This window comes from Bufo bufo, chromosome 7 (genome assembly GCF_905171765.1).
Source record: "Bufo bufo chromosome 7, aBufBuf1.1, whole genome shotgun sequence".
Lineage (NCBI taxonomy): Eukaryota > Metazoa > Chordata > Amphibia > Anura > Bufonidae > Bufo > Bufo bufo.
This window is the reverse complement of record NC_053395.1, coordinates 10,944,287-10,970,886: the sequence shown is the minus strand read 5'-3', so window position 1 is coordinate 10,970,886 and position 26,600 is coordinate 10,944,287. Positions and strand designations below refer to the sequence as shown.

The 26,600-nt window shown below is 50.3% G+C and overlaps 2 protein-coding genes and 1 long non-coding RNA gene across 6 annotated transcripts; 1 reads left to right on the top strand and 2 right to left on the bottom strand.

Annotated features, from left to right (window-relative positions):
• Positions 1–2,081: 2,081 nt before the first annotated feature.
• Positions 2,082–8,924, bottom strand: LOC121008232. 3 transcript variants are annotated; one of them, XM_040440657.1, is made up of 6 exons: positions 8,779–8,924; positions 8,080–8,272; positions 7,576–7,786; positions 4,774–4,912; positions 4,149–4,296; positions 2,082–2,252 (listed from the first exon to the last, which is right to left on the bottom strand). In XM_040440657.1, the coding sequence occupies exons 2-6, from the start codon at positions 8,233–8,235 to the stop codon at positions 2,118–2,120; spliced, it is 789 nt and encodes a 262-aa protein (XP_040296591.1). In that variant the 5' UTR covers positions 8,236–8,272; positions 8,779–8,924; the 3' UTR covers positions 2,082–2,117. The 3 variants fall into 3 exon arrangements, with proteins under 3 accessions (XP_040296591.1, XP_040296592.1, XP_040296593.1); XM_040440658.1 differs by lacking the exon at positions 8,779–8,924 and adding an exon at positions 8,596–8,726; XM_040440659.1 differs by lacking the exon at positions 8,779–8,924 and adding an exon at positions 8,671–8,690.
• LOC121008234 lies at positions 5,296–7,127 on the top strand. Of its 2 annotated transcripts, XR_005780534.1 has the most exons (5): positions 5,296–5,316; positions 5,365–5,555; positions 5,604–5,855; positions 6,236–6,705; positions 6,990–7,127. It is a non-coding gene; the product is annotated as an uncharacterized LOC121008234 (long non-coding RNA). The 2 variants fall into 2 exon arrangements; XR_005780535.1 differs by lacking the exon at positions 5,296–5,316 and having other exon boundaries at positions 5,356–5,555; positions 6,236–6,643; positions 6,853–7,127.
• An 8,905-nt stretch (positions 8,925–17,829) lies between the features above and the next one.
• Positions 17,830–25,971, bottom strand: LOC121007518 (nuclear fragile X mental retardation-interacting protein 2-like). The gene is made up of 4 exons (XM_040439492.1): positions 25,654–25,971; positions 19,527–20,519; positions 19,002–19,034; positions 17,830–18,584 (listed from the first exon to the last, which is right to left on the bottom strand). Exons 1-4 carry the CDS (start codon positions 25,781–25,783, stop codon positions 18,535–18,537), a joined length of 1,206 nt encoding a protein of 401 aa, XP_040295426.1. The 5' UTR covers positions 25,784–25,971; the 3' UTR covers positions 17,830–18,534.
• Positions 25,972–26,600: the final 629 nt, after the last annotated feature.

Here is a 26,600-nt window from a genome sequence, read left to right as displayed (position 1 = left end):
TCACACACATTATATACCCACCGAGGTATATGTGTACAGACAGCCTATCACACACCTTATATACCCACCGAGGGATATGTGTGCAGACAGCCTATCACACACCTTATATACCCACCGAGGGATATGTGTGCAGACAGCCTATCACACCTTATATACCCACCGAGGGATATGTGTACAGACAGCCTATCACACCTTATATACCCACCGAGGGATATGTGTACAGACAGCCTATCACACCTTATATACCCAGTGAGGGATATGTGTGCAGACAGCCTATCACACACCTTATATACCCAGCGAGGGATATGTGTACAGATAGCCTATCACACCTTATATACCCAGTGAGGGATATGTGTGCAGACAGCCTATCACACACCTTATATACCCAGCGAGGGATATGTGTGCAGACAGCCTATCACACCTTATATACCCAGTGAGGGATATGTGTGCAGACAGCCTATCACACCTTATATACCCACCGAGGGATATGTGTGCAGACAGCCTATCACACCTTATATACCCAGTGAGGGATATGTGTGCAGACAGCCTATCACACCTTATATACCCACCGAGGGATATGTGTGCAGACAGCCTATCACACCTTATATACCCACCGAGGGATATGTGTGCAGACAGCCTATAACACCGTATATACCCACCAAGCCAGCACAGCACATGGGAAGTGGTCAGTATAATGGGACTCAATATAATTGGTTGTATAAGCTCATGGATGGGACCCTCGGCATTGGAGCACCATAGGTAGGTGCCTATCTTTCATCACACAGGGAATATTCCAACACATTACTAGAATTTCAGTCGGGTTCGGTAGATCCCTTTTTGGGGAAATAACATTTAAAAAAATGAAAAGGGCCACCAATGGTTTTAAAAAAAATCCACAATCACCCTTACTGCTCCCTATCCACTGGTCCAGCCCAACATACTGGTCAGGTCCCACAGCAATTAGCAGAGCGAGCCTTTCCGCCATGAACCGGGGCCAGGAGATGGAGAGCGGCGGGGGCCGAACCTGCGGCGGGGGATCGGGGAGGATAACTGCGACTAATTTTTTATTTCCCTGGAAGACACTTTCACATAACGCTCTTGGCTTCTTTGCCAGATTAAAATGGCCGGAGGGGCTCAGCGCAGTTTGACCCCATCCTCCCCCCGTGGGCGGTGTGACCCATCCTAAGGCGTCCTGCTTCCACAGACACATTTGCAAACTAGCAAGGTTGTTGTAGTTCTCCTTTCCAGGAATGATTGGTGTAGACCTGCACTTTTGTGATGGTCCATGAGATCTCAACATTACCCTCATCATCCCCATGTAATGACAAGCTTGTTCTAATACACATCAGCCATTCAGAAGTAAAACTGCAGTGTAAAGCATGGCGGAGGGACAGAGCAGCAGCATAAACTTATGAGGAGATAGGAGGTGGTCTTCAGACTCCACCAGATGATATCAAAGGGAGACACTGTCTCCTGCTCCACTGAACCTGCTTTCTGGCTTATGGTTTAAAGGGATCGTCCAACTTAAATGACTGGGGGTCCTGCTGCTGGAATGGGGGTCCCATGGGAACAGAGCAGCAGTGCATGAGCGTCTCCTCATTCAAATAGCGGAGGTCAGACCACCAGCAAACAGACACGTATCAACCATCATCTTTCCAGGACAAGCCCCGTAATCCCGGGTTCTGCAGACGCGCCCCATGTATGTCATGTTTCCGGACCACCTCTAGTTGTTCAAAGGTGTCCCCAATAGTAAAGGAGTGGGGTATAGAAGGAGATACTGAATGAGGGACCCCCCGCGGGGGCCTCTGATGAGATGACTGATTGTTACACTATTTAAAGGGGTATTCTTATCTCATGACATATCCATACTTGCTCTGTTGTTTTTGGAACGCCAATAGAAGTGAATGGAGAGGGACGTAGGTGCAGCCCCGGCCCCCAACAGGACACAGGGGGGTGAGGTGGCTCCCCCTTGTAGACAGATGCAGGACCCAGAGCTGGGGCCCGGCTCCATCAGACCTGTGTCTTATCCCAAGATGAGAACGCAGCTTTAAGCCTCTTTTGGACAAATCAGTCACTGCCGCTCCAGGGTGAGGAACATTTTATTGCAATGTCCGCAGTCACAGCGCTCCAGGAGTCCGCTTGTCCTTGATGGGAAGAGTCCAGCAGCCACTGACCACAAGGAGCAGAAGAGCAACGAGGAGGCAGAACACCGCCGCAGTCAGCAGGCGTCCTGAGGAGACGGCGCGGTCCTCCTGATGAAGAACACAAGATGGCGCTGAGCGTCAGCATGTCATCATCCTGTACCCCAAGTGTCAGCCTGTCATCGTCCTGTACCCCAAGTGTCAGCGTCATTATCCTGTACCCCAAGTGTCAGCGTCATCATCCTGTACCCCAAGTGTCAGCGTCATCGTCCTGTACCCCAAGTGTCAGCGTCATCGTCCTGTACCCCAAGTGTCAGCGTCATTATCCTGTACCCCAAGTGTCAGTGTCATTATCCTGTACCCCAAGTGTCAGTGTCATTATCCTGTACCCCAAGTGTCAGTGTCATTGTCCTGTACCCCAAGTGTCAGCATGTCATCGTCCTGTACCCCAAGTGTCATTATCCTGTACCCAAGTGTCATTATCCTGTACCCCAAGTATCAGTGTCATTATCCTGTACCCCAAGTGTCATTATCCTGTACCCCAAGTGTCATCGTTCTGTACCCCAAGTGTCAGTGTCATCGTTCTGTACCCCAAGTGTCAGTGTCATCGTTCTGTACCCCGAGTGTCAGTGTCATCGTCCTGTACCCCAAGTGTCAGTGTCATCGTCCTGTACCCCAAGTGTCAGCCTGTCATTATCCTGTACCCCAAGTGTCATTATCCTGTACCCCAAGTGTCAGTGTCATTATCCTGTACCCCAAGTGTCATTATCCTGTACCCCAAGTGTCAGTGTCATTGTCCTGTACCCCAAGTGTCATTATCCTGTACCCCAAGTGTCAGTGTCATTGTCCTGTACCCCAAGTGTCATTATCCTGTACCCCAAGTGTCAGCATGTCATCGTCCTGTACCCCAAGTGTCAGTGTCATTATCCTGTACCCCAAGTGTCATCGTTCTGTACCCCAAGTGTCAGTGTCATCGTTCTGTACCCCAAGTGTCAGTGTCATTATCCTGTACCCCAAGTGTCATTATCCTGTACCCCAAGTGTCAGTGTCATCGTCCTGTACCCCAAGTGTCATTATCCTGTACCCCAAGTGTCAGTGTCATTGTCCTGTACCCCAAGTGTCATCGTCCTGTACCCCAAGTGTCAGTGTCATTGTCCTGTACCCCAAGTGTCAGTGTCATTATCCTGTACCCCAAGTGTCAGTGTCATTATCCTGTACCCCAAGTGTCAGTGTCATTATCCTGTACCCCAAGTGTCAGCCTATCATCCTGTACCCCAAGTGTCAGCCTATCATCCTGTACCCCAAGTGTCAGCCTATCATCCTGTACCCCAAGTGTCAGCCTATCATCCTGTACCCCAAGTGTCAGCCTATCATCCTGTACCCCAAGTGTCAGCGTCATTATCCTGTACCCCAAGTGTCAGATTCATTGTTCTGTACCCCAAGTGTCAGCGTCATTATCCTGTACCCCAAGTGTCAGCGTCATTATCCTGTACCCCAAGTGTCAGCGTCATTATCCTGTACCCCAAGTGTCAGTGTCATTATCCTGTACCCCAAGTGTCAGTGTCATTATCCTGTACCCCAAGTGTCAGTGTCATTATCCTGTACCCCAAGTGTCAGTGTCATTATCCTGTACCCCAAGTGTCAGTGTCATTATCCTGTACCCCAAGTGTCAGTGTCATTATCCTGTACCCCAAGTGTCAGTGTCATTATCCTGTACCCCAAGTGTCAGTGTCATTATCCTGTACCCCCAGTGTCATTATCCTGTACCCCCAGTGTCATTATCCTGTACCCCAAGTGTCAGTGTCATTATCCTGTACCCCAAGTGTCAGTGTCATTATCCTGTACCCCAAGTGTCATTATCCTGTACCCCAAGTGTCAGTGTCATCGTTCTGTACCCCAAGTGTCAGTGTCTTCGTCCTGTACCCCAAGTGTCAGTGTCATTATCCTGTACCCCAAGTGTCAGCGTCATCATCCTGTACCCCAATTGTCCACATGATATGGGCTGACCTGAGATATCACAGCCTTCAGATCTGGGTCTCCTCTATACTGCAGACTATAACACTTTTGGGGGTCGTCAGTCTCTATCTCCACCACATACAGTTCCGGACGTGGCTGCTGTCCGCTGCCATTTTCTGTATTACACTGGAGGGACGACCTGCAAGGAGAAGGTCAGTGATGAATGGCAATGGCCTGCAGCCTGGCACGTATCATTATGGTGACAGATATCCTGATGAGGACTGTGCTAACAATTCGGGGACAATGTCATTATTTTTACACGTTCTGCTTAACGACTGTATGAATGAGCCCACATCTGCTGTTCCGTTTTGCGGCCCACGCAAAAAATATAGAGCATGTCCTATTCTTGTCTGCAATTGCGGACAAGAATAGGCATTTTTTTATCATAGTGCCGGCCGTGTGCGGTCCGCAAAACACTACGGTCGTCTGGATGAGCCCTAAGGCTGTGCATATCAGTAGAGCAGGGGGAGATGAGCAGCATCTCTGGCTCTACTTATCTCCAGGGTCCATCTGATGATTTGTGAGGTTTGCAGGGCCTGGTAAAGGCCTCATACCTGTGACCAGAAGGCTGGGTGCTGGCAATCTGTGTATATGATGAAGCTGCTGGGAAACTCACCAGCTCTGGGGCAGAACGGCCTGTAGACCGCTGACTGTGACACAGAACCTTCCCGAGCACTCGGCATCACTGTCATTGCACTGCGCTGACCACCAGCTGGACCTCACCGTGATGAGCAGAGGGGAGTCCGCGCCTGGACCTGCGGAGGAGGAAATGACAGGGAGACCGGGAAAACGACACAACGACAAAGGTAGTGGTGACGGAGAAGACAGTAGTGCCGGCAATGTGGAGAACTTACCTGTGTCGGCGGTAATAGTGAAGTTGGCGGTGGTGACACTGAGGGAAAAGGTGGTGGTAGAGAATGTAGCAGTGGTGGAGAAGGTGGGAATAGTGACATCTTTGCCATAAAGTGAATAGAGGAGGAGAGGGTAATGGTGGTGGAGTTGTTGATGAAGGTAGTAGGGGTGAAGTTCACAATGGTGGCAGTGGTGATGGTGAAGACATTAGTGCTGGCAATGGTGGCAGTGTGAACTGACCTGAGGTGGCAGTGGAGAAGGTGGTGTGGTAGTAATGGAGAAGATGGCAGTGGTAGTAATGGAGAAGGTGGCGGTGGTAGTAATGGAGAAGATGGTGGTGGCGGCAGTGGAGAAGGTGGCGGTGGTAGTAATGGTGAGGTTGGCGGTGGTAGTAATGGAGAAGTTGGCGGTGGTAGTAATGGAGAAGTTGGCGGTGGTAGTAATGGAGAAGTTGGCGGTGGTAGTAATGGAGAAGTTGGCGGTGGCGGCAGTGGAGAAGGTGGCGGTGGTAGTAATGGTGAAGTTGGCGGTGGTAGTAATGGAGAAGTTGGCAGTGGTAGTAATGGTGAGGTTGGCGGTGGTAGTAATGGTGAGGTTGGCGGTGGTAGTAATGGAGAAGTTGGCGGTGGTGGCAGTGGAGAAGGTGGCGGTGGTAGTAATGGTGAAGTTGGCGGTGGTAGTAATGGAGAAGTTGGCGGTGGTGGCAGTGGAGAAGGTGGCGTGGTAGTAATGGAGAAGTTGGCGGTGGTGGCAGTGATGGAGAAGTTGGCGGTGGCGGCAGTGGAGAATGTGGTGGTGGTAGTAATGGTGAGGTTGGCGGTGGTAGTAATGGAGAAGTTGGCGGTGGTGGCAGTGGAGAAGGTGGCATAGTAGTAATGGTGAAGTTGGCGGTGGTGGCAGTGGAGAAGGTTGCGGCGGTGGTGGTAGTAATGGTGTAGTTGGTGGTGGAGAAGTTGGTAGTGGTGGCAATGGATAAGATGGCGGTGGTAGTTATGGAGAAGATGGTGATGATGGCAGTGGAGAAGGTGGTGATGGTAGTAATGGTAAAGTTGGCGGTGGTGGCAGTGGAGAAGGTGGCGGTGGTAGTTATGGAGAAGGTGGCGGCGGTGGTGGTGGTAGTAATGGTGTAGTTGGCGGTGGTAGTTATGGAGAAGATGGCGGTGGTGCAGTGGAGAAGGTGGCGGTGGTGGTAGTAATGGTGTAGTTGGTGGTGGAGAAGTTGGCAGTGGTAGTTATGGAGAAGGTGGCGGTGGTAGTTATGGAGAAGGTGGCGGTGGTAGTAATGGAGAAGTTGGCGGTGGTAGTAATGGAGAAGTTGGCAGTGGCGGCAGTGGAGAAGGTGGCGGTGGTAGTAATGGTGAGGTTGGCGGTGGTAGTAATGGAGAAGTTGGCGGTGGCGGCAGTGGAGAAGGTGGCGTAGTAGTAATGGTGAAGTTGGCGGTGGTGGCAGTGGAGAAGGTGGCGTAGTAGTAATGGAGAAGTTGGCGGTGGTAGTAATGGAGAAGGTGGCGGTGGTAGTAATGGAGAAGTTGGCGGTGGTAGTAATGGAGAAGTTGGCAGTGGCGGCAGTGGAGAAGGTAGCGGTGGTAGTAATGGAGAAGTTGGCGGTGGTAGTAATGGAGAAGGTGGCGGTGGTAGTAATGGAGAAGTTGGCGGTAGTAGTAATGGAGAAGTTGGCAGTGGCGGCAGTGGAGAGGTGGCGGTGGTAGTAATGGAGAAGTTGGCGGTGGCGGCAGTGGAGAAGGTGGCGTAGTAGTAATGGTGAAGTTGGCGGTGGTGGCAGTGGAGAAGGTGGCGGCGGTGGTGGTAGTAATGGTGTAGTTGGTGGTGGAGAAGTTGGCAGTGGTGGCAATGGATAAGATGGCGGTGGTAGTTATGGAGAAGATGGTGATGATGGCAGTGGAGAAGGTGGTGGTGGTAGTAATGGTGTAGTTGGCGGTGGTGGCAGTAGAGAAGGTGGTGATGGTAGTAATGGTAAAGTTGGCGGTGGTGGCAGTGGAGAAGGTGGCGGTGGTAGTAATGGTGTAGTTGGCGGTGGAAAAGGTGGCGGTGGTAGTTATGGAGAAGGTGGCGGCGGTGGTGGTGGTAGTAATGGTGTAGTTGGTGGTGGAGAAGTTGGCAGTGGTAGTTATGGAGAAGGTGGTGGTGGTAGTTATGGAGAAGATGGCGGTGGTGCAGTGGAGAAGGTGGCGGCGGTGGTGGTAGTAATGGTGTAGTTGGTGGTGGAGAAGTTGGCAGTGGTGGCAATGGAGAAGATGGCAGTGGTAGTTATGGAGAAGGTGGCGGTGGTAGTAATGGTGTAGTTGGCGGCTGTGGAGAAGGTGGCGGTAATAGTGGTGAAATGCTATGAAAGTAGCAGAGATGGTGAGGGTGGCAGGAAGGGTCGTGGTGGTGGCAGTGAAGGTAGAAAGTAAACTGGGACTCCCTCCCCAAGAACACAGGGGGGGCTCCGCTTGAAATTCGAGGGACACAAATTGCGAAGCCGCACTGGGAAGTGTTCAGAGCTTTCCACTTCAGGGGATGTTTACATGTGGAATACCCCTTTACATGATCCCCCTCCACTGACCTGTCATCCCAAGCTGGCTTGCTGTGGCATATATGTGCAGGCCGCTGTGATTGACTGATGGTTGCCATGGAGACAGTGTAACGCTGGCGAGGACCGACACACTGGCGAGATCGCTACGATCCGCAGACGAAGCTTGCACCGTCGGGGCAGTCCCGTTCTTCTGGGGACATATCTTACTGGCCGTCAGCGTCTGCAGGACCGTGTCAAAATCCTGGAGAAAACCGGAGAAGAGGACGATGTATGACTGCTCACAGCTGAAGGTTTGTCACCATGGATCAGCGCAGACCATCCTCTGCGAGGTAAGCACAGACCTCTCCCCGTTCTGAAAGTTTGTTACAGTGTATCAGTGCAGGTAACGTATCTGTCTGGATACAACTGTAACAAACCCTCAGATGTGCGAAGCATTAGGTCAGGAGCAAACAAGAATGTTCTCATTCACAGACAGCAAACCGGGACCTTGGAAATGTTGAGGAACTGAAAGCGGCATCGCGGCGTCTCCGTTACCTGCGTGAAGTCGGCGTCTCTCACCGGATACGTGCGGATGAAGACTCCATAACACAGGAAGGTGGCGGCGAGCGTCAGAAGGCACAGGAAGAACGTCACTAATGGCGGGTGATGGCGCACGGAGAGGCGTAACCCTGTGCAAAACAGACAACCCATGGAGACCTCCCCGGAGCCGCGGCCTCCACCGGATCACCTGCAGCGTGAGAGAGGTGCAGGTTAATGGCTACTGTCGTCATGACGACGTTGTGTCAGGCTCCACCCCCAATGAAGCACATTTCACAGCAATGTTTTTTTGGATCACAACCAACAAGAAGAGCACGGAGGGCGCCATGTGACAACTGCGCTCCGCCCAGGGCGCCAATCCTACCCCGTTATACGCAGATTACAGCGTGGCCTGGGGGGGGGGGGGGGGCTGGACTAGACTAGTACAGGCCATAAAGGTATAAACCTGTCACTATTCAGCCGCCATCTAGGTTGTCACCTGGCTTTCCGAGAGGCACACATCCATTTACTCACTACTTTATTCATTGCACTGAGGTGCTGGCTGGGACCTGTGGTTCCTCTGTGGAGAACTCATTAACTAGAAGCCACTGATGCCTAATAAACAATGCAAAGCATTCTGGGACTGTGATCAAGTCGATGGGCCCCCATGATGCCGAAGGACTTCCCCCCTGTCACCATGGCGCCCCCCTCAGGTACCCCATATGCAGCCGTCAGCAGGCTCCCGGATTCGGCGCTCTCTTCCTCCGAGCAAATGCTGTGAGCTACAACAAAATGGCGCCCGACCGGCGGCGACGGTTAAACGGATGTCCACGTGTTCTAGGGTTACCATAGAAACTGCCAACCTGCGTTCCAGTCTAAGTGTCGCCTTCAACTGTAAGGGCGGCCATTGCTATGGTTCCTCTGACCAGTCCCACGGTTTATTATCCTGAAATGGGAGACAAATAAGCAGAAGCTCCCGCCGTGGTGTGAGCCCCACAGACAGAGCAGCCAATCAGATCACTGCTTATAGCCCGGTACTGCTCCGGGGGGGGGGGGGGGGGGGGGGGAGCGGGAATCACACTGCAGGCGGTGTATCTAAGCTGATCATCGGTGATACCTTGCTCAGCTAACCCAGTCACCTGTGATAGTGTGTGTGCTGGGGCATGTATCTAATCCTGTGTGATACAGTCTGCTGAGCTGTGTATCTAATCCTATCCTGTGTGATACAGTCTGCTGAGCTGCGTATCTAATCCTATGTGATACCACCTGCTGTGCTGTGTATCTAATCCTATCCTGTGTGATACTGTCTGCTGAGCTGTGTATCTAATCCTATCCTGTGTGATACTGTCTGCTGAGAATCTAATCCTCTCCTGTGTGATACTGTCTGCTGAGCTGTGTATCTAATCCTATCCTGTGTGATACTGTCTGCTGAGCTGTGTATCTAATCCTATCCTGTGTGATACAGTCTGCTGAGCTGTGTATCTAATCCTATCCTGTGTGATACTGTCTGCTGAGCTGTGTATCTAATCCTATCCTGTGTGATACTGTCTGCTGAGCTGTGTATCTAATCCTATCCTGTGTGATACAGTCTGCTGAGCTGCGTATCTAATCCTATGTGATACCGCCTGCTGTGCTGTGTATCTAATCCTATCCTGTGTGATACTGTCTGCTGAGCTGTGTATCTAATCCTCTCCTGTGTGATACTGTCTGCTGAGCTGTGTATCTAATCCTATCCTGTGTGATACTGTCTGCTGAGCTAGGTATCTAATCCTATCCTGTGTGATACTGTCTGCTGAGCTGTGTATCTAATCCTATCCTGTGTGATACTGTCTGCTGAGCTAGGTATCTAATCCTATCCTGTGTGATACTGTCTGCTGAGCGGTGTATCTAATCCTATCCTGTGTGATACTGTCTGCTGTATCTAATCCTATCCTGTGTGATACAGGCTGCTGAGCTGTGTATCTAATCCTATCCTGTGTGATACTGTCTGCTGAGCTGTGTATCTAATCCTATCCTGTGTGATACTGTCTGCTGAGCTAGGTATCTAATCCTATCCTGTGTGATACTGTCTGCTGAGCTGTGTATCTAATCCTATCCTGTGTGATACTGTCTGCTGAGCTAGGTATCTAATCCTATCCTGTGTGATACTGTCTGCTGAGCGGTGTATCTAATCCTATCCTGTGTGATACTGTCTGCTGTATCTAATCCTATCCTGTGTGATACAGTCTGCTGAGCTGTGTATCTAATCCTATCCTGTGTGATACTGTCTGCTGAGCTGTGTATCTAATCCTCTCCTGTGTGATACTGTCTGCTGAGCTGTGTATCTAATCCTCTCCTGTGTGATAGTCTGCTGAGCTGTGTATCTAATCCTATCCTGTGTGATACTGTCTGCTGAGCTGTGTATCTAATCCTCTCCTGTGTGATACAGTCTGCTGAGCTGCGTATCTAATCCTATGTGATACCGCCTGCTGTGCTGTGTATCTAATCCTATCCTGTGTGATACTGTCTGCTGAGCTGTGTATCTAATCCTCTCCTGTGTGATACAGTCTGCTGAGCTGTGTATGTAATCCTATCCTGTGTGATACTGTCTGCTGAGTTGTGTATCTAATCCTCTCCTGTGTGATACAGTCTGCTGAGCTGCGTATCTAATCCTATGTGATACCGCCTGCTGTGCTGTGTATCTAATCCTATCCTGTGTGATACTGTCTGCTGAGCTGTGTATCTAATCCTCTCCTGTGTGATACTGTCTGCTGAGCTGTGTATCTAATCCTATCCTGTGTGATACTGTCTGCTGAGCTGTGTATCTAGTCCTATCCTGTGTGATACAGTCTGCTGAGCTGTGTATCTAATCCTATCCTGTGTGATACTGTCTGCTGAGCTGTGTATCTAATCCTATCCTATGTGATACTGTCTGCTGAGCTGTGTATCTAATCCTATCCTGTGTGATACTGTCTGCTGTATCTAATCCTGTCCTGTGTGATACAGTCTGCTGAGCTGTGTATCTAATCCTATCCTGTGTGATACTGTCTGCTGTATCTAATCCTGTCCTGTGTGATACAGTCTGCTGAGCTGTGTATCTAATCCTATCCTGTGTGATACTGTCTGCTGAGCTGTGTATCTAATCCTCTCCTGTGTGATACTGTCTGCTGAGCTGTGTATCTAATCCTGTCCTGTGTGATACTGTCTGCTGAGCTGTGTATCTAATCCTATCCTGTGTGATACAGTCTGCTGAGCGGTGTATCTAATCCTATCCTGTGTGATACTGTCTGCTGAGCTGTGTATCTAATCCTCTCCTGTGTGATACTGTCTGCTGAGCTGTGTATCTAATCCTGTCCTGTGTGATACTGTCTGCTGAGCTGTGTATCTAATCCTATCCTGTGTGATACTGTCTGCTGAGCTGTGTATCTAATCCTATCCTGTATGATACTGTCTGCTGAGCTGTGTATCTAATCCTATCCTGTGTGATACTGTCTGCTGAGCTGTGTATCTAATCCTCTCCTGTGTGATACTGTCTGCTGAGCTGTGTATCTAATCCTATCCTGTGTGATACAGTCTGCTGAGCTGTGTATCTAATCCTATCCTGTGTGATACTGCCTGCTGAGCTGTGTATCTAATCCTATCCTGTGTGATACTGTCTGCTGAGCTGTGTATCTAATCCTGTCCTGTGTATCTAATCCTGTGTGATACTGTCAGTGCACATGTGGTGGGCTCCAGGAAGCTGGCGGTGCTGCCCTGATATCTGGGTGGCCTCAGGTGGCGCTGCGCGCAGCAGGTTGTGCGGGGACAGCTCTTAATTAACCCTCTACCTCCCAACCCACTCATTCTTAGACAAAGTGGCTGCAGTTCCCATAGAAACAGAGCCGGGATCACAGCTGCTGCCGTTTTCGCTGATTGGCACGAGTTGTTCTCTCCGCTGACTATTCACGTTCCCTGGGATTCCAGCCGTTCATTCCCCCTCTAAAAGGAATGCAGGAAGCCGTAACCAGGAAGCAATGAAAGCCGCGCTTCCTGCCGCTCGTATCCTGCAGACTGACAGCGACAACTGCACATCACAGCACCGCTGGGTGTCAGATGTCCCCTACAGACAAGAACATCCTCGTCCACAAGGGGGCAGCATTACAGGGGTCATACAGTCTTCTCCACAAGGGGGCAGCATTACAGGGGTCATACAGTACAGTCTTCTCCACAAGGGGGCAGTGTTCGAGTAGCTGCCTGTACTGTAAGGCCTCATTCAGACACAGCGCGGTTATTTAGCAGTTTTATATTGCGCTGTGCAGCGGTTTGTACGGGTCCCTTGCGGCTCTGGGTTTGAATCCGGCCATTGTCTCCCCGCTCACCCTGAGGGGTAAATCTAGAATTTACTGCCCCCCATGGATTTGATGGCTGTGGACAGCGCTGCATCAGTAAGATAAATGCAAAAAACACTAGAAAAATCAGCCGGGGTTTTGCACTGCAGCTTTTGGCTGCGCTTTTTAAAATTAAAAATACAAAAAAATAAAAACTGTGACCGCAGACTGAGTGGACTCCTTTGCCCGCTCTGCTGCACATTGTGCCATGTGAATACCCAGTGTATGTGGGGTCACTAGAGGTGGCGACAGCTCCTTATGACCGGGAATATTGGGGGACCCCCTCTCTAGTAAAAGTACATTATTTGGGGGGGTGTAGCATCCCCTCCATTCTCAGGATTAGGGTCCATTCACACGTCCGGAACAGAACAGATCTGGACCCATTCATTTTCAATGGGTCCTGAAAAAAAAAATCAAACATTGAGCTGTCCGATTTTTTTCAGGACCCATTGAAAATGAATGGGTTCCGCAAAAAACGGAACAGATCAGGAAAGAAACAACGGACGTGTGAATGGACCCTTAATGGGGGTCCCACAGCGACGGCTCTCACAATATGCCGATCTCACTTTACAGGATGGAAAACCTCTATAAGGGTCCATTCACACACAAGGGTTTTGGAGAGATTTCTGCGACAACCAGCTCCGTAGAGCTCCGTCACAGGGATTTCAGCAAACGCCAATCAGACAAGTTAATAGTCACAGAAAATTCTTCAACTAAATCTGCCACGTGTGAATTCTCCCCGAAATGGACGAGATCCCGGGGCAGCAGCAAAACCTTTGGTCACAAGGTCTAAGCAAATCAGCTAGCTGCATTCAATCACATGACCACTGCCGAACCGTGTGATCAGCGGGCCTCACACGGACCAGTCACGTTCCACCGGGCTCTATTTCCTGCAAAGACCTTACAGGACTCTGAACCGGCCGACCCCGACCATCATTCATTAACATACAGCCCGAGCAAAAAAACTAAAAGTTACTACAGAATATATACTGTGTGTCTATATATTATGTAGTATGAGACTGGCACTCCCTCGCATGGAAATAGAGCAATGGTAATAGTGTGGTTACACAATATTTAATTGGCAAAATATATTAAAATACAACATCACAATACAATATTAAAATAACAATCGCTGCAGCGGAGACAAAATCAGTCCCTAAAAATACCTAAAACTTCAATAAAAACTAGTTTTTACTCACAGTTGAAAGTCGATTATCCTGCAGTCCCAATAGTCAATCTTTTTGATTTTTACTCACGGTATTTATTCACGTGGTTCTCAGGGTTTAGCGTCCCACCTGGTTCGTTCGTCTCTGGTCTCTCTCGATCGTTATCCACAAATCTCAGATCCGGTTATACGATCAGGGAGGTGAACTCATACTTGTACTGACCAGTTTGAATGGCTGAAATTCTGGGTCTTTGTCTTTGGAGCGCTCTGATTTCTTTGTGTATCTCCGGATATTAGTAGACGAACTTCCAGTGGGGGTCACTTGTTGGGGATGTCTTTGAAAAGCACCAAACGCGTTTCGGGGATCTCCTTCCCCTTCCTCAGTGGTGACATCCCCAACAAGTGATGTGTGTTGTATTTTAATATATTTTGCCAATTAAATAGTGTAACACTATTACCATTGCTCTATTTCCATGCGAGGGAGTGCTAGTCTCATACTACATAATATATACTTTCTATTACGCCTTTGTTGATTTGAGTGAATCAATTTGAGACTAGAGCACCCAATCCAGAATTGTAAGGGGAGTGAGCAGTTTGTCTATACAGGGAGTGCAGAATTATTAGGCAAGTTGTATTTTTGAGGATTAATTTTATTATTGAACAACAACCATGTTCTCAATGAACCCAAAAAACTCATTAATATCAAAGCTGAATATTTTTGGAAGTAGTTTTTAGTTTTAGCTATTTTAGGGGGATATCTGTGTGTGCAGGTGACTATTACTGTGCATAATTATTAGGCAACTTAACAAAAAACAAATATATACCCATTTCAATTATTTATTTTTACCAGTGAAACCAATATAACATCTCAACATTCACAAATATACATTTCTGACATTCAAAAACAAATCAGTGACCAATATAGCCACCTTTCTTTGCAAGGACACTCAAAAGCCTGCCATCCATGGATTCTGTCAGTGTTTTGATCTGTTCACCATCAACATTGCGTGCAGCAGCAACCACAGCCTCCCAGACACTGTTCAGAGAGGTGTACTGTTTTCCCTCCTTGTAAATCTCACATTTGATGATGGACCACAGGTTCTCAATGGGGTTCAGATCAGGTGAACAAGGAGGCCATGTCATTAGATTTTCTTCTTTTATACCCTTTCTTGCCAGCCACGCTGTGGAGTACTTGGACGCGTGTGATGGAGCATTGTCCTGCATGAAAATCATGTTTTTCTTGAAGGATGCAGACTTCTTCCTGTACCACTGCTTGAAGAAGGTGTCTTCCAGAAACTGGCAGTAGGACTGGGAGTTGAGCTTGACTCCATCCTCAACCCGAAAAGGCCCCACAAGCTCATCTTTGATGATACCAGCCCAAACCAGTACTCCACCTCCACCTTGCTGGCGTCTGAGTCGGACTGGAGCTCTCTGCCCTTTACCAATCCAGCCCCGGGCCCATCCATCTGGCCCATCAAGACTCACTCTCATTTCATCAGTCCATAAAACCTTACAAAAATCAGTCTTGAGATATTTCTTGGCCCAGTCTTGACGTTTCAGCTTGTGTGTCTTGTTCAGTGGTGGTCGTCTTTCAGCCTTTCTTACCTTGGCCATGTCTCTGAGTATTGCACACCTTGTGCTTTTGGGCACTCCAGTGATGTTGCAGCTCTGAAATATGGCCAAACTGGTGGCAAGTGGCATCTTGGCAGCTGCACGCTTGACTTTTCTCAGTTCATGGGCAGTTATTTTGCGCCTTGGTTTTTCCACACGCTTCTTGCGACCCTGTTGACTATTTTGAATGAAACTCTTGATTGTTCGATGATCACGCTTCAGAAGCTTTGCAATTTTAAGAGTGCTGCATCCCTCTGCAAGATATCTCACTGTTTTTGACTTTTCTGAGCCTGTCAAGTCCTTCTTTTGACCCATTTTGCCAAAGGAAAGGAAGTTGCCTAATAATTATGCACACCTAATATAGGGTGTTGATGTCATTAGACCACACCCCTTCTCATTACAGAGATGCACATCACCTAATATGCTTAATTGGTAGTAGGCTTTCGAGCCTATACAGCTTGGAGTAAGACAACATGCATAAAGAGGATAATGTGGTCAAAATACTCATTTGCCTAATAATTCTGCACGCAGTGTACTACTGAAAAAGTCCAGCGGGAGCACCACCAGAGGACGGGTGCAATGTCCAACAAGGGTAACAGCAATACCCGGTATAAATAAACGAAAAAGTGGGACTGCACTCCTGAGTTGTAGTGAAATAAAAGACTTTTATTCACCCATTGTATGGCAAACTTGCAAGTTTGCCATACAATGGGTGAATAAAAGTATTTTATTTCACTACAACTCAGGAGTGCAGTCCCACTTTTTCGCGCATATATATATATATATATATATATATATATATATATATGGGAAAAGTCCAGTGGGAGCACCAACCGGAATGCGGGTGCACGGTCCAACACAGGGCAGCGGCAAACCCCAAAAGTATAAAGACAAAAAAGTAGGACTGCACTCCAAATATGTGGTAAAAACAGCAGTGATTTATTCACCCATGATATGGCAAGTCTTGCGACGTTTCGGCTCACAAGGAAGGCTCTTGTGAGCCGAAACGTCGCAAGACTTGCCATATCATGGGTGAATAAATCACTGCTGTTTTTACCACATATTTGGAGTGCAGTCCTACTTTTTTGTCATATATATATATATATCATAGTGAGATCATAGTACACAATATACATATACAGCAGTTAAAGGGGTTGTCCGGGTTCAGAACTGAACCCAGACATACCCTTATTTTCACCCAGGCAGCCCCCGTTTTCACCCGATGCGCTCCCGTGCCCTGCGCTAAATCGCGCAGGGCATGGGCTCTTTTGTTTTCAATAACACACTGCCAGGCGGTAACTTCCGCCCGGCAGTGTGTTCGGGGACGTCACCGGCTCTGAGGGGCGGGCTTTACGTCTGCCCTAGCCGTTTTACTGGCTAGGGCAGAGCTAAATCCCGCCCATCAGTGCCAGTGACGTCACCGGGGTTCCTGTCAGCCACATGGAGAGCCCCGGTACGTCACCAGATCTCCAAAAAAATGCCTTTGCCCTGTGCAATTTAGCGCAGGGCAAAGAAGAGCGATGCTCATGTCAGGGGGGCTGCTGGGGTGAAAATGGAGGGATGTCCGGGTCCAGCTCTGAACCCAGACAACCCCTTTCATTTCCAATAAACCTTCGGATTTAGCGCCCTCTACCACTTGACATCATAATGCATAGGGAGAGGTCATTAGGACCTGTACAATCTGTATGCAGTGAGCTCCCTCTAGTGGTGGCTGCATAATCTGTATGTAGTGAGCTCCCCCCTAGTGGTGGCTGCATAATCTGTATGCAGTGAGCTCCCTCTAGTGGTGGCTGTATAATCTGTATGTAGTGAGCTCCCTCTAGTGGTGGCTGTATAATCTGTATGTAGTGAGCTCCCTCTAGTGGTGGCTGTATAATCTGTATGGAGTGAGCTCCCCCTAGTAGTGGCTGTATAATCTGTGTGTAGTGAGCTCCCCCTAGTGGTGGCTGTATAATCTGTATGTAGTGAGCTCCCTCTAGTGGTGGCTGTATAATCTGTATGTAGTGAGCTCCCTCTAGTGGTGGCTGTATAATCTGTATGTAGTGAGCTCCCTCTAGTGGTGGCTGTATAATCTGTGTGTAGTGAGCTCCCCCTAGTGGTGGCTGTATAATCTGTATGTAGTGAGCTCCCTCTAGTGGTGGCTGTATAATCTGTATGTAGTGAGCTCCCTCTAGTGGTGGCTGTATAATCTGTATGTAGTGAGCTCCCTCTAGTGGTGACTGTATAATCTGTATGTAGTGAGTTCCCTCTAGTGGTGGCTGTATAATCTGTATGTAGTGAGCTCCCTCTAGTGGTGGCTGTATAACCTGTATGTAGTGAGCTCCCTCTAGTGGTGGCTGTATAATCTGTATGTAGTGAGCTCCCTCTAGTGGTGGTTGTATAACCTGTATGTAGTGAGCTCCCTCTAGTGGTGGCTGTATAATCTGTATGTAGTGAGCTCCCTCTAGTGGTAGCTGTATAATCTGTATGTAGTGAGCTCCCTCTAGTGGTGGCAGCAGGCAGATTATGTTACTTTCAAAGCAGTCTATCAGAAAAACAGATTTCTGCTATAAAGATACCGTCATTTTGGACCTAAAACAACCTAATGCGGATAGTCAGACTCTTTACCCTGTGCAGAGAAATAATGCAGAGTCCAGCAGGCAGGAGGGTAATAAAACAGATTTTAATGACAATATCTCCCAGGCCTGGACTTCAACCAATCGCCAGTTTGGGTTTTGGTGCCTCAGCCACAACTTAGCGTGAAAAGGATTAAAATAAGATGCAAAAAATAAAAAGAAAGGTGCTTAGCGAGTTCTTAAAATAAATGGGGTGGGGGTAAATGCTTTTCCGGTAGAGAACCCTTTCCCCCTTGAGCCGCAGAGAAGCCGCGCTGCACAGTGGTTCGTCTGCTAGCGGCTGTGCCGCAGGGGAGGCGCCTCTCACTTCACTGGAGGGGGGTAAAAAGCAAAAGGAAGAGCCGAGGAAGCGCAACTCTGGGCGAGTCCGAGCGCCACCACGTGGCTGAGGCCGGTAATCCACACAAGACGGGATGCCAGAGAACGCAGGAGGCAACCGGGCCCCCCTGTGAGAAAATACAGCACTCTCCATCTGATAAGACGCTGGGGGGGGGGGGGGGGGGGGGACGGGAAAGACACAAAGTAAAATCAAACTAAAGAAGGTTCTCCAGGAAATGCCACCTTAACCCCTTCCTGCACGGAGGTCACAGAGAAGGAGGGTATAAAGCAGTCTCTCGTGGGGCGTCTTGAATGCCGCTCTGCGGACCGTGTGTTGCGAGGGGAGGCAGGGTTGGGGTGGAAGGGACAGGCCTCACTCAGGAGGCTGGGGGGGTGTCTGCTGCTCCGTGGGGGGTTGTTAACCTTTTCCGTCCATGGTTTCTGCATATACGACTACACGGGAGGGATCTAAAAGAGAAGAGGCGACAGGTCAGTGCCAGGGGTCCGCAGGACTAACAGACTGTGTCCTCCACACCATTTCCAGGACCTCCGCTTGTTGTCAGTAAACCTTCTAGTTTAGGTTCAGAGGCTGAAAACCTGCAGAGGGTTTGTTACAATGTATCAGCCTGATTTTGCAGCAACCGGAGAAGACTGTTCAGACTGGTTACAACTGCAGCAAACCCTCAGCTGTCAGGTCTGCACATGTTTTCAGCCCCTCAGATATCAAGCAGAAATCTCGAAAATATAGCGTGGAGGAACCCACTGGAACACGGCCGACTCCACCGCCAACATGTGAGCGCCCTGAGCAGAGGCAGCAGAGACAGTCCACTGCGTCCGTGCCAAGCTCATGTCACAGCGCCAGCACTACTACACTCATCCTCTTACCTTTCTTGTGTAAGTTCCAGACATGATTCCACTCTGAAAAATAAAACAAAGAAAACCGTGAAAAAACTAAAAACGGAAAGTAAAAACACCGCACAAAGTAACAGAACTTCAGCAGCAACGAGTATGGAGAATCCTCAGACTGACACACTGTAACACTGTCAGGAGCAGGCCACAGATGTTTGCCCAGACTGGTACAATATAACAAACCCTCAGCAGTAGGACAATTCCTGTTGACCAATCTATTCACTGACAGCAAGCAGCTATGAAAGGCTATTGATCTGCTGAACACACGTTTCCCTATAGAAGTCAGTAGCAGCCATGACGTATAGCCAGGGTTTCCATTCGGGGGTCAGGGAATGCTGTCTGACAACTGCTATGAGGGCACTAATGGTTGTCACCCAGCTTTCTGACTGCTGGACCCATCTGGCACCATGTACGAGTCTCATCGGTGTGCCAGTCTGGAGTGGATATTGGGGGTTGAAGTCCACATTAGGTGGTTATAGGTCACACAGGTGCAGGACTCACCTTGCAGGCTGTAGGCGACCATGGCCTCCCAGTCTTTAGGATTCTCCATGGCAGTCACCTCGGGATCAGCACCTTCAATGAAGAACCCATGGGACAGGCGCACCATCACAGGGGGGGCTTCCTCACTGCCACCACCTTCCACCCCTCCAGGGGTCTCCTCTTGGGGCTCCCTGGCCTCTGCAGGCACCGCCTGGCCAGCTCCGGGCTCATTGATGAATGATAACCCCCACTCGTTCTGAAAAATGGCACCCAGGTTCTCCTGGCTGACGGGGGAGGGTGGGGAGGAGGAGGAGAGGGAGGAGCAAGATGAGGAGGAGAGAGAGCCGGTGTGCGCAGCAGCGTCGCCCTGCGCTCCCGTCTGTGCAGCATTCAGCAGGCAGTTGGGGAGGGTAGTGGAGGTGCGGAGGGCAGAGCTGGGCACCAGTCCTTTGCCGTCCAGGTTCTCTTTCACCTTGCTGGCATAGCTGATCTTTGGCAGCGTCCTGGCGCTGCTGCTGTCGACAGGAAAGACGGGCAGAGGCTTGAAGAGCAGCCAGCTGTCGGCGGCCGGCTCCTTCTCTGCGGGGGGAGAGGGCTGGCGGGAGACGGCTTTGCTTTTGTCCCCTGCCGTCTGCTCAGGCCTCATATCCGCACACGGGCTCTCTGTGGAGTTTAAGGCTTCGCGGTTCCTGGGGCGCTGTGTGTGGGGCCCCCCTCCGGGCCGGGGCACCCAGGCTTTACGTTTGCCATCCCGGTACTGGCTCTCATAGTCCCAATAGCCTTTGCGGTGTCCGGAATAGGAGGTGCGGTGGTGGTGATGGTGGTGTGTGGGGTAGTAGTTCGGGTGGTACTGGGCAGGGGGTGGTCTCTGCAGCCCTCGCCCAGAGGAGTCCTTCTCGCAGCCTCGCAGGTGGCGCAGGTTCAGAGAGTTTGAAGGGCTAAGGGGGACGCTCTCCTCGGTGCGGCCAGCCAGCGCCTCGATTTCTGGACCAAATCCGTTTGAGTCCCAGGAGCCTGAAGTGGAAAAGAAGAAAAAATTAATAAAGAGATCCCCGACCCACAGAGGGGAAGGCCCCACAGCAGGACGTGTTCCCTAGAGTGGGGACCCCCGAGAAGGGGCCCCAATACACTTCTGCTTAGGGTTTCAACGGGCATCAAATTCTCTATATTTTGTGACCCGGTTCGGTTCTGCAGCACATCGCATAATTACCCATCAGAAAACAAGCGGCAGCACAGTGGAGGAGGGAGCGTGCCCCCCGCACTGCGACACGGCCCCCCACTGCCACCAATTCAATAAGCGAGCAGCCCGATGGGGGAGAATAGCAGGGCAACTCACTGCAGTCCTCAGATTATAGGACCTTAGATGAGGTCATCACCATGTGACCAACAGCACTGGTCACATGTTACTGGTCACATGGCGATGACCTCATCACAGGTCCTTTATCCTTCAACAGCTGCCAGAGAGACTAATGTGAGGCACAGCGCCTCATTACTGTGACCCCATCATGTACCTCCTTACATAATGGGCAACATGAGGCACAGGGAGGTTCCAAGTTAATAACACATGCCTCACATTAAGGCCTCTTGCCCACGAACGTAAGGGCTTCGCGCTGCAGACCGCATACGGCGGTTCCGCATTACACGAGTCACCAGCCATGTTCTATCTTTTTGCGGAACGGACGGATCGCGGACCCCATTCAAGTAAATGGGTCCGCCATCCGCAAGCGGCTGCCCCACGGTCGGTCCGCAGCACGGGCACGGAGCCCTTACATTCGTGGGCAAGAAGCCTAATACTAACCCCATCATGTACCACCTCACATAATGGGCAACATGGGGTTAATGTAGGCCTCTTGCACACGACCGTATGGCTCTTTCAGTATTTTGCGGTCAGCAAAAAAACAGATCCGCAAAAAATACGGATGACGTCTGCGTGCATTCCATTTTTTGCGGAACAGAAGAGCTGGCCCTTGATGGAACAGCACTGTCCTTGTCCGTTATGCGGACAATAATAGGACATGTTCTATCTTTGAAAGGAACGGAAATACGGAAACAGAAGGCAGACGGAGTGCCTTCATTTTTTGGCGGATCCATTGAAATAAACGGTTCCGTATACGGAACACAAAAAAATGGAACCTAAACAGAAAAAATAAAAGTTTGTGTGCAGGAGGCCTTAGGGTCCATTCACACGTCCCTAATTTGGCTCCGCATTCGTTCTGCAATTTGCGGACCCATTCACTTTCAATTGGGCTGAAACGGATGCGAATCCACATTTCCGAGATCCGCATCCACATTTTCGGATCCGTTTTTTCAGGATCCGCAATTCCGTTCCTGAAAAAAAATAGAACATGTCCTATTCTTGTCTGCAATTGCGGACCAGAAAAGGCATTTTCTATTATAGTGTCTGTGATGTGCAGTCCGCAAATTGCGGATCGCACATTGCAGGTGTCCGTGTTTTGCGGATCCGCAAAACACTTACGGATGTGTGAATGGACCCTCAATGTGAGGCACAGAGGTCCAAACAAAGCCAAAAAATAAATAAAAAAATCTGACTTGGATGAAGTTTTTGCAGCAAGAAATGTTGTGCAACTTTTCAGCGACACAAGCGACTGTAGCCGTAGCCTAACACTGTATTTTCCAACCTATAAGACGCACTTTGTCAACGCGTCTTATGGGGCGATACTAATGAGTGTTTCCAATACGGAAGCGCTCACTAGTATAGGAGGACCGGGGAGCGGTGAATGCAGCGCTTGCTGTGCAGACTCTGTACTCGCCGTTTCCCGGTCTTCTCCAGAAGGGCTCCGCTCGCTGTGACCTGCGCACAGTGCGAGGACATCAGCGCTCTGCGAGGTCGGGTCACAGCACAGCGCGGCACGAAAACTAGGAATAGTGCTGGATCTCAGGAGCGGCGAACGGAGCAGGACAGGGGAGGCGATTTATTTTTTGTCTGCTCTGAATGGGGGTCATTCACACTGGGGCTCCGATTTGGGCTGCGATCGGGGGTCATTCACACTGGGGCTCCGATTTGAGCTCCGATCGGGGGTCATTCACACTGGGGCTCCGATTTGAGCTCCGATCGGGGGTCATTCACACTGGGGCTCCGATTTGAGCTCCGATCGGGGGTCATTCACACTGGGGCTCCGATTTGAGCTCCGATCGGGGGTCATTCACACTGGGGCTCCGATTTGAGCTCCGATCGGGGGTCATTCACACTGGGGCTCCGATTTGAGCTCCGATCGGGGGTCATTCACACTGGGGCTCCGATTTGAGCTCCGATCGGGGGTCATTCACACTGGGGCTCCGATCGGGGGTCATTCACACTAGGGCTCCGATTTGAGCTCCGATCGGGGGTCATTCACACTGGGGCTCCGATTTGAGCTCCGATTGGGGGTCATTCACACTGGGGCTCCGATTTGAGCTCCGATTGGGGGTCATTCACACTGGGGCTCCGATTTGAGCTCCGATCGGGGGTCATTCACACTGGGGCTCCGATTTGAGCTCCGATCGGGGGTCATTCACACTGGGGCTCCGATTGGGGGTCATTCACACTGGGGCTCCGATTTGAGGTCTAATGAAAAAACAATTTCTTATTTTCCTCCTTCAAAAACTTATTGGGCAAAAATTATGGTAATCCCAACATAGTGGACAACATGGGGTTAATGTGAGGCACTTGATGGGGTTACTTGTTATTAATGTGAGGCACAGAGGTCCAAATTCCTAAAACCAGGTGCCTCACAGTAAGGCTACATTCACTTGCGGGTCTGCAAAACACTGGTGTCGGTCGTGTGCATTCAGACCCAAGACAGAAGCTCCTCTTGTCCGCAGGACACGCTCTATATTTTTTGCGGGGCCGCAGAACAGAACCACGGACAGGACACGGTGCGCTGTCTGTACCTTTTGTGGCCCCATTAAAATGAACGTGTCCGCACCAGTTACACAAAACTGCGGGACGGATGTGTGAATGAGCCCCAACAGTAAGTACTCCCATCATCTACCTCTCATCATCCCCCAAGTTGTCCATTATGTGAGGAGGCACATGATGGAGTGACTATTAATGTGAGGCGCGTAGTTTCAGCAGTTTAGACCTCCATGTGCCTCGCGTTATTAGTAGGTGACCCCCATCCAGGACCTCATCCTCGTGGGGGTATTTTTTGTGTATGTTTTGCGTGGTATCGAGTATCACAATCCTTTTTCGTGGTGCCAAAAATCAAATAAAAAATCCGGTATCCTGACAACTCTCTGTACCGACACCTTTAGTATTTCAGTTCCTCACCATTTGCAGTACCTTTCCTTGCTGTCAGTGAATGGATCAATTCTGCATGCTGAAACCCCGCCTACAGGTAACACTTCCTGTTACAATGTATCCAGGCTAGACAAGTCTCTACTGATACATTGTAACAGACTGATGTGTGCAGCTGCTGCGGGGTTAACCCCTGGCTGGATACAGGGATAAAATCATCGGCTGTGCGGGTTTTTACTAGGGTTAACTGACAGCAAGCAGAGGTCGTGAACATAAAGTCTATCAACAGGTTTCATACTTGGGCGACAGCACTGATGGGAGTGATTGTCCCGGTGTTTATCCCCAAAATATTTCATCAGCAGGACACAGAGGTAACTCCTAAATGTACGCGGCCATAAAGCTTACACCCCCGATACCCGCAGCGGGCGCTGTGCCGCCACACGGTGAGGCCGCCGGGCGGAGCCAAGTAACAGACCGGACAACACCGGAGGAAGCAGAGGACCCCTCAATACTAAAGTATTCACCCCCCTGTACATGGTGACCCTCTTCATACACTGCCGCGTACAGGGGACCGAGGAGGGGGTGAATATATATACGGTATACACTGCCGCGTACAGGAGACTATATCCATTCACCCCCCCCCCCCCTGTATACGGCAGTGTACATATATTCACCCCCCCCTGTATACGGCAGTGTACATATATTCACCCCCCCCTGTATACGGCAGTGTACATATATTCACCCCCCCCCTGTATACGGCAGTGTACATATATTCACCCCCCCCCTGTATACGGCAGTGTACATATATTCACCCCCCCCTGTATACGGCAGTGTACATATATTCACCCCCCCCTGTATACGGCAGTGTACATATATTCACCCCCCCCTGTATACGGCAGTGTACATATATTCACCCCCCCCTGTATACGGCAGTGTACATATATTCACCCCCCCCTGTATACGGCAGTGTACATATATTCACCCCCCCCTGTATACGGCAGTGTACATATATTCACCACCCCCTGTATACGGCAGTGTACATATATTCACCACCCCCTGTATACGGCAGTGTATATATATTCACCCCCCCCCTCTGTATACGGCAGTGTATATATATTCACCCCCCCCTCTGTATACGGCAGTGTATATATATTCACCCCCCCCCTCTGTATACGGCAGTGTATATATATTCACCCCCCCCCCCCTCTGTATACGGCAGTGTATATATATTCACCCCCCCCCCCCTCTGTATACGGCAGTGTATATATATATTCACCCCCCCCCTCTGTATACGGCAGTGTATATATATATTCACCCCCCCCCCTCTGTATACGGCAGTGTATATATATTCACCCCCCCCCCCTCTGTATACGGCAGTGTATATATATTCACCCCCCCCCCTCTGTATACGGCAGTGTATATATATTCACCCCCCCCCCTCTGTATACGGCAGTGTATATATATTCACCCCCCCCCTCTGTATACGGCAGTGTATATATATTCACCCCCCCCCCCTCTGTATACGGCAGTGTATATATATTCACCCCCCCCCCCTCTGTATACGGCAGTGTATATATATTCACCCCCCCCCCCCTCTGTATACGGCAGTGTATATATATTCACCCCCCCCCCCCCTCTGTATACGGCAGTGTATATATATTCACCCCCCCCCCTGTATACGGCAGTGTATATATATTCACCCCCCCCCCCCCTCTGTATACGGCAGTGTATATATATTCACCCCCCCCCCCCTCTGTATACGGCAGTGTATATATATTCACCCCCCCCCCCCCCCTCTGTATACGGCAGTGTATATATATTCACCCCCCCCCCTCTGTATACGGCAGTGTATATATATATTCACCCCCCTCCCCCTCCGGCGGGTGCATTAGTCCTCGTCCCCCTCCTCACCTGTCTTGGGGCGGCTGCGGTTCAGCTGGTTCATGTCGTGCTCGCTGGGGCTCAGCCTCTCCTTCCTCCGGCTCACTGGGCCCTCCCGCGGGTTGCTGTTCTCATCCTGGGCCAGGTGCTCCTTGTGCATAATAATCACGGTGCGGGGCTCGGGCGGCGGAGGATTCGGACTCCGGTGTTTGGAGGAAGCGGCGATAACGGATGAGGAGGAGACGGAAGAGCGCAGCCCCGGACGCGGACAACCTCACCCACACAGGCGGCAGCAGGAAGAGACAGAGGTCGCCCGCTCCGGCCCGGGGGGAGGAGCTTGCCGGGGCGGGGTTACGTCGTGTGGGAGGCTTAGGACGTGTTACGTGCCCTACGTGCGTCGCCGCCAGGAGTTTCCGCCATCTTGTTGGTGGAAAAACGTCTGACGTAATATATAAAAAAACGTGGCGGAAGAAGGACACGTGTCCGATAAATGCCTCAGTACTGCCCTCTGTCTAAAAGGGGGCGCATTACACACACCCTGGGCGCATGAGCAGCAGACTGGGTGTCTATTGAAGCCGCAGGGTGCGAATTACATAAAAATGACGAGGCTGAAGGCAGCTTCTTATTCTTCCATTTCTTATCCACATTATTTGTATTTTTCGTGTTTTTTTTTGTAATGAATTTGTAATAAAATCGGCAGCAGTGAGCGTCCTGAGGGGAAATCAGAGTGGGATGTAAAGGGTTAAATAAATCTGGGGTACTGACCCCGCGCTGCCAGCTGACAGAGGGTGGCGCCCCGCCTCATACCCATCGAGATCAGCCCGAACAGGTCCTAGCCCCAGCACCGCGCACCTGAATGGCGTCGGTCAGGCTGACATTTGTACTTTACGTTTTTCTCTTCCACTGAGGGCGCAGTGTGAATGCTGCGCTTTACGTGCAGCGACTGTTTTCACTTGGACGCCCAGAACCTGTTTGGT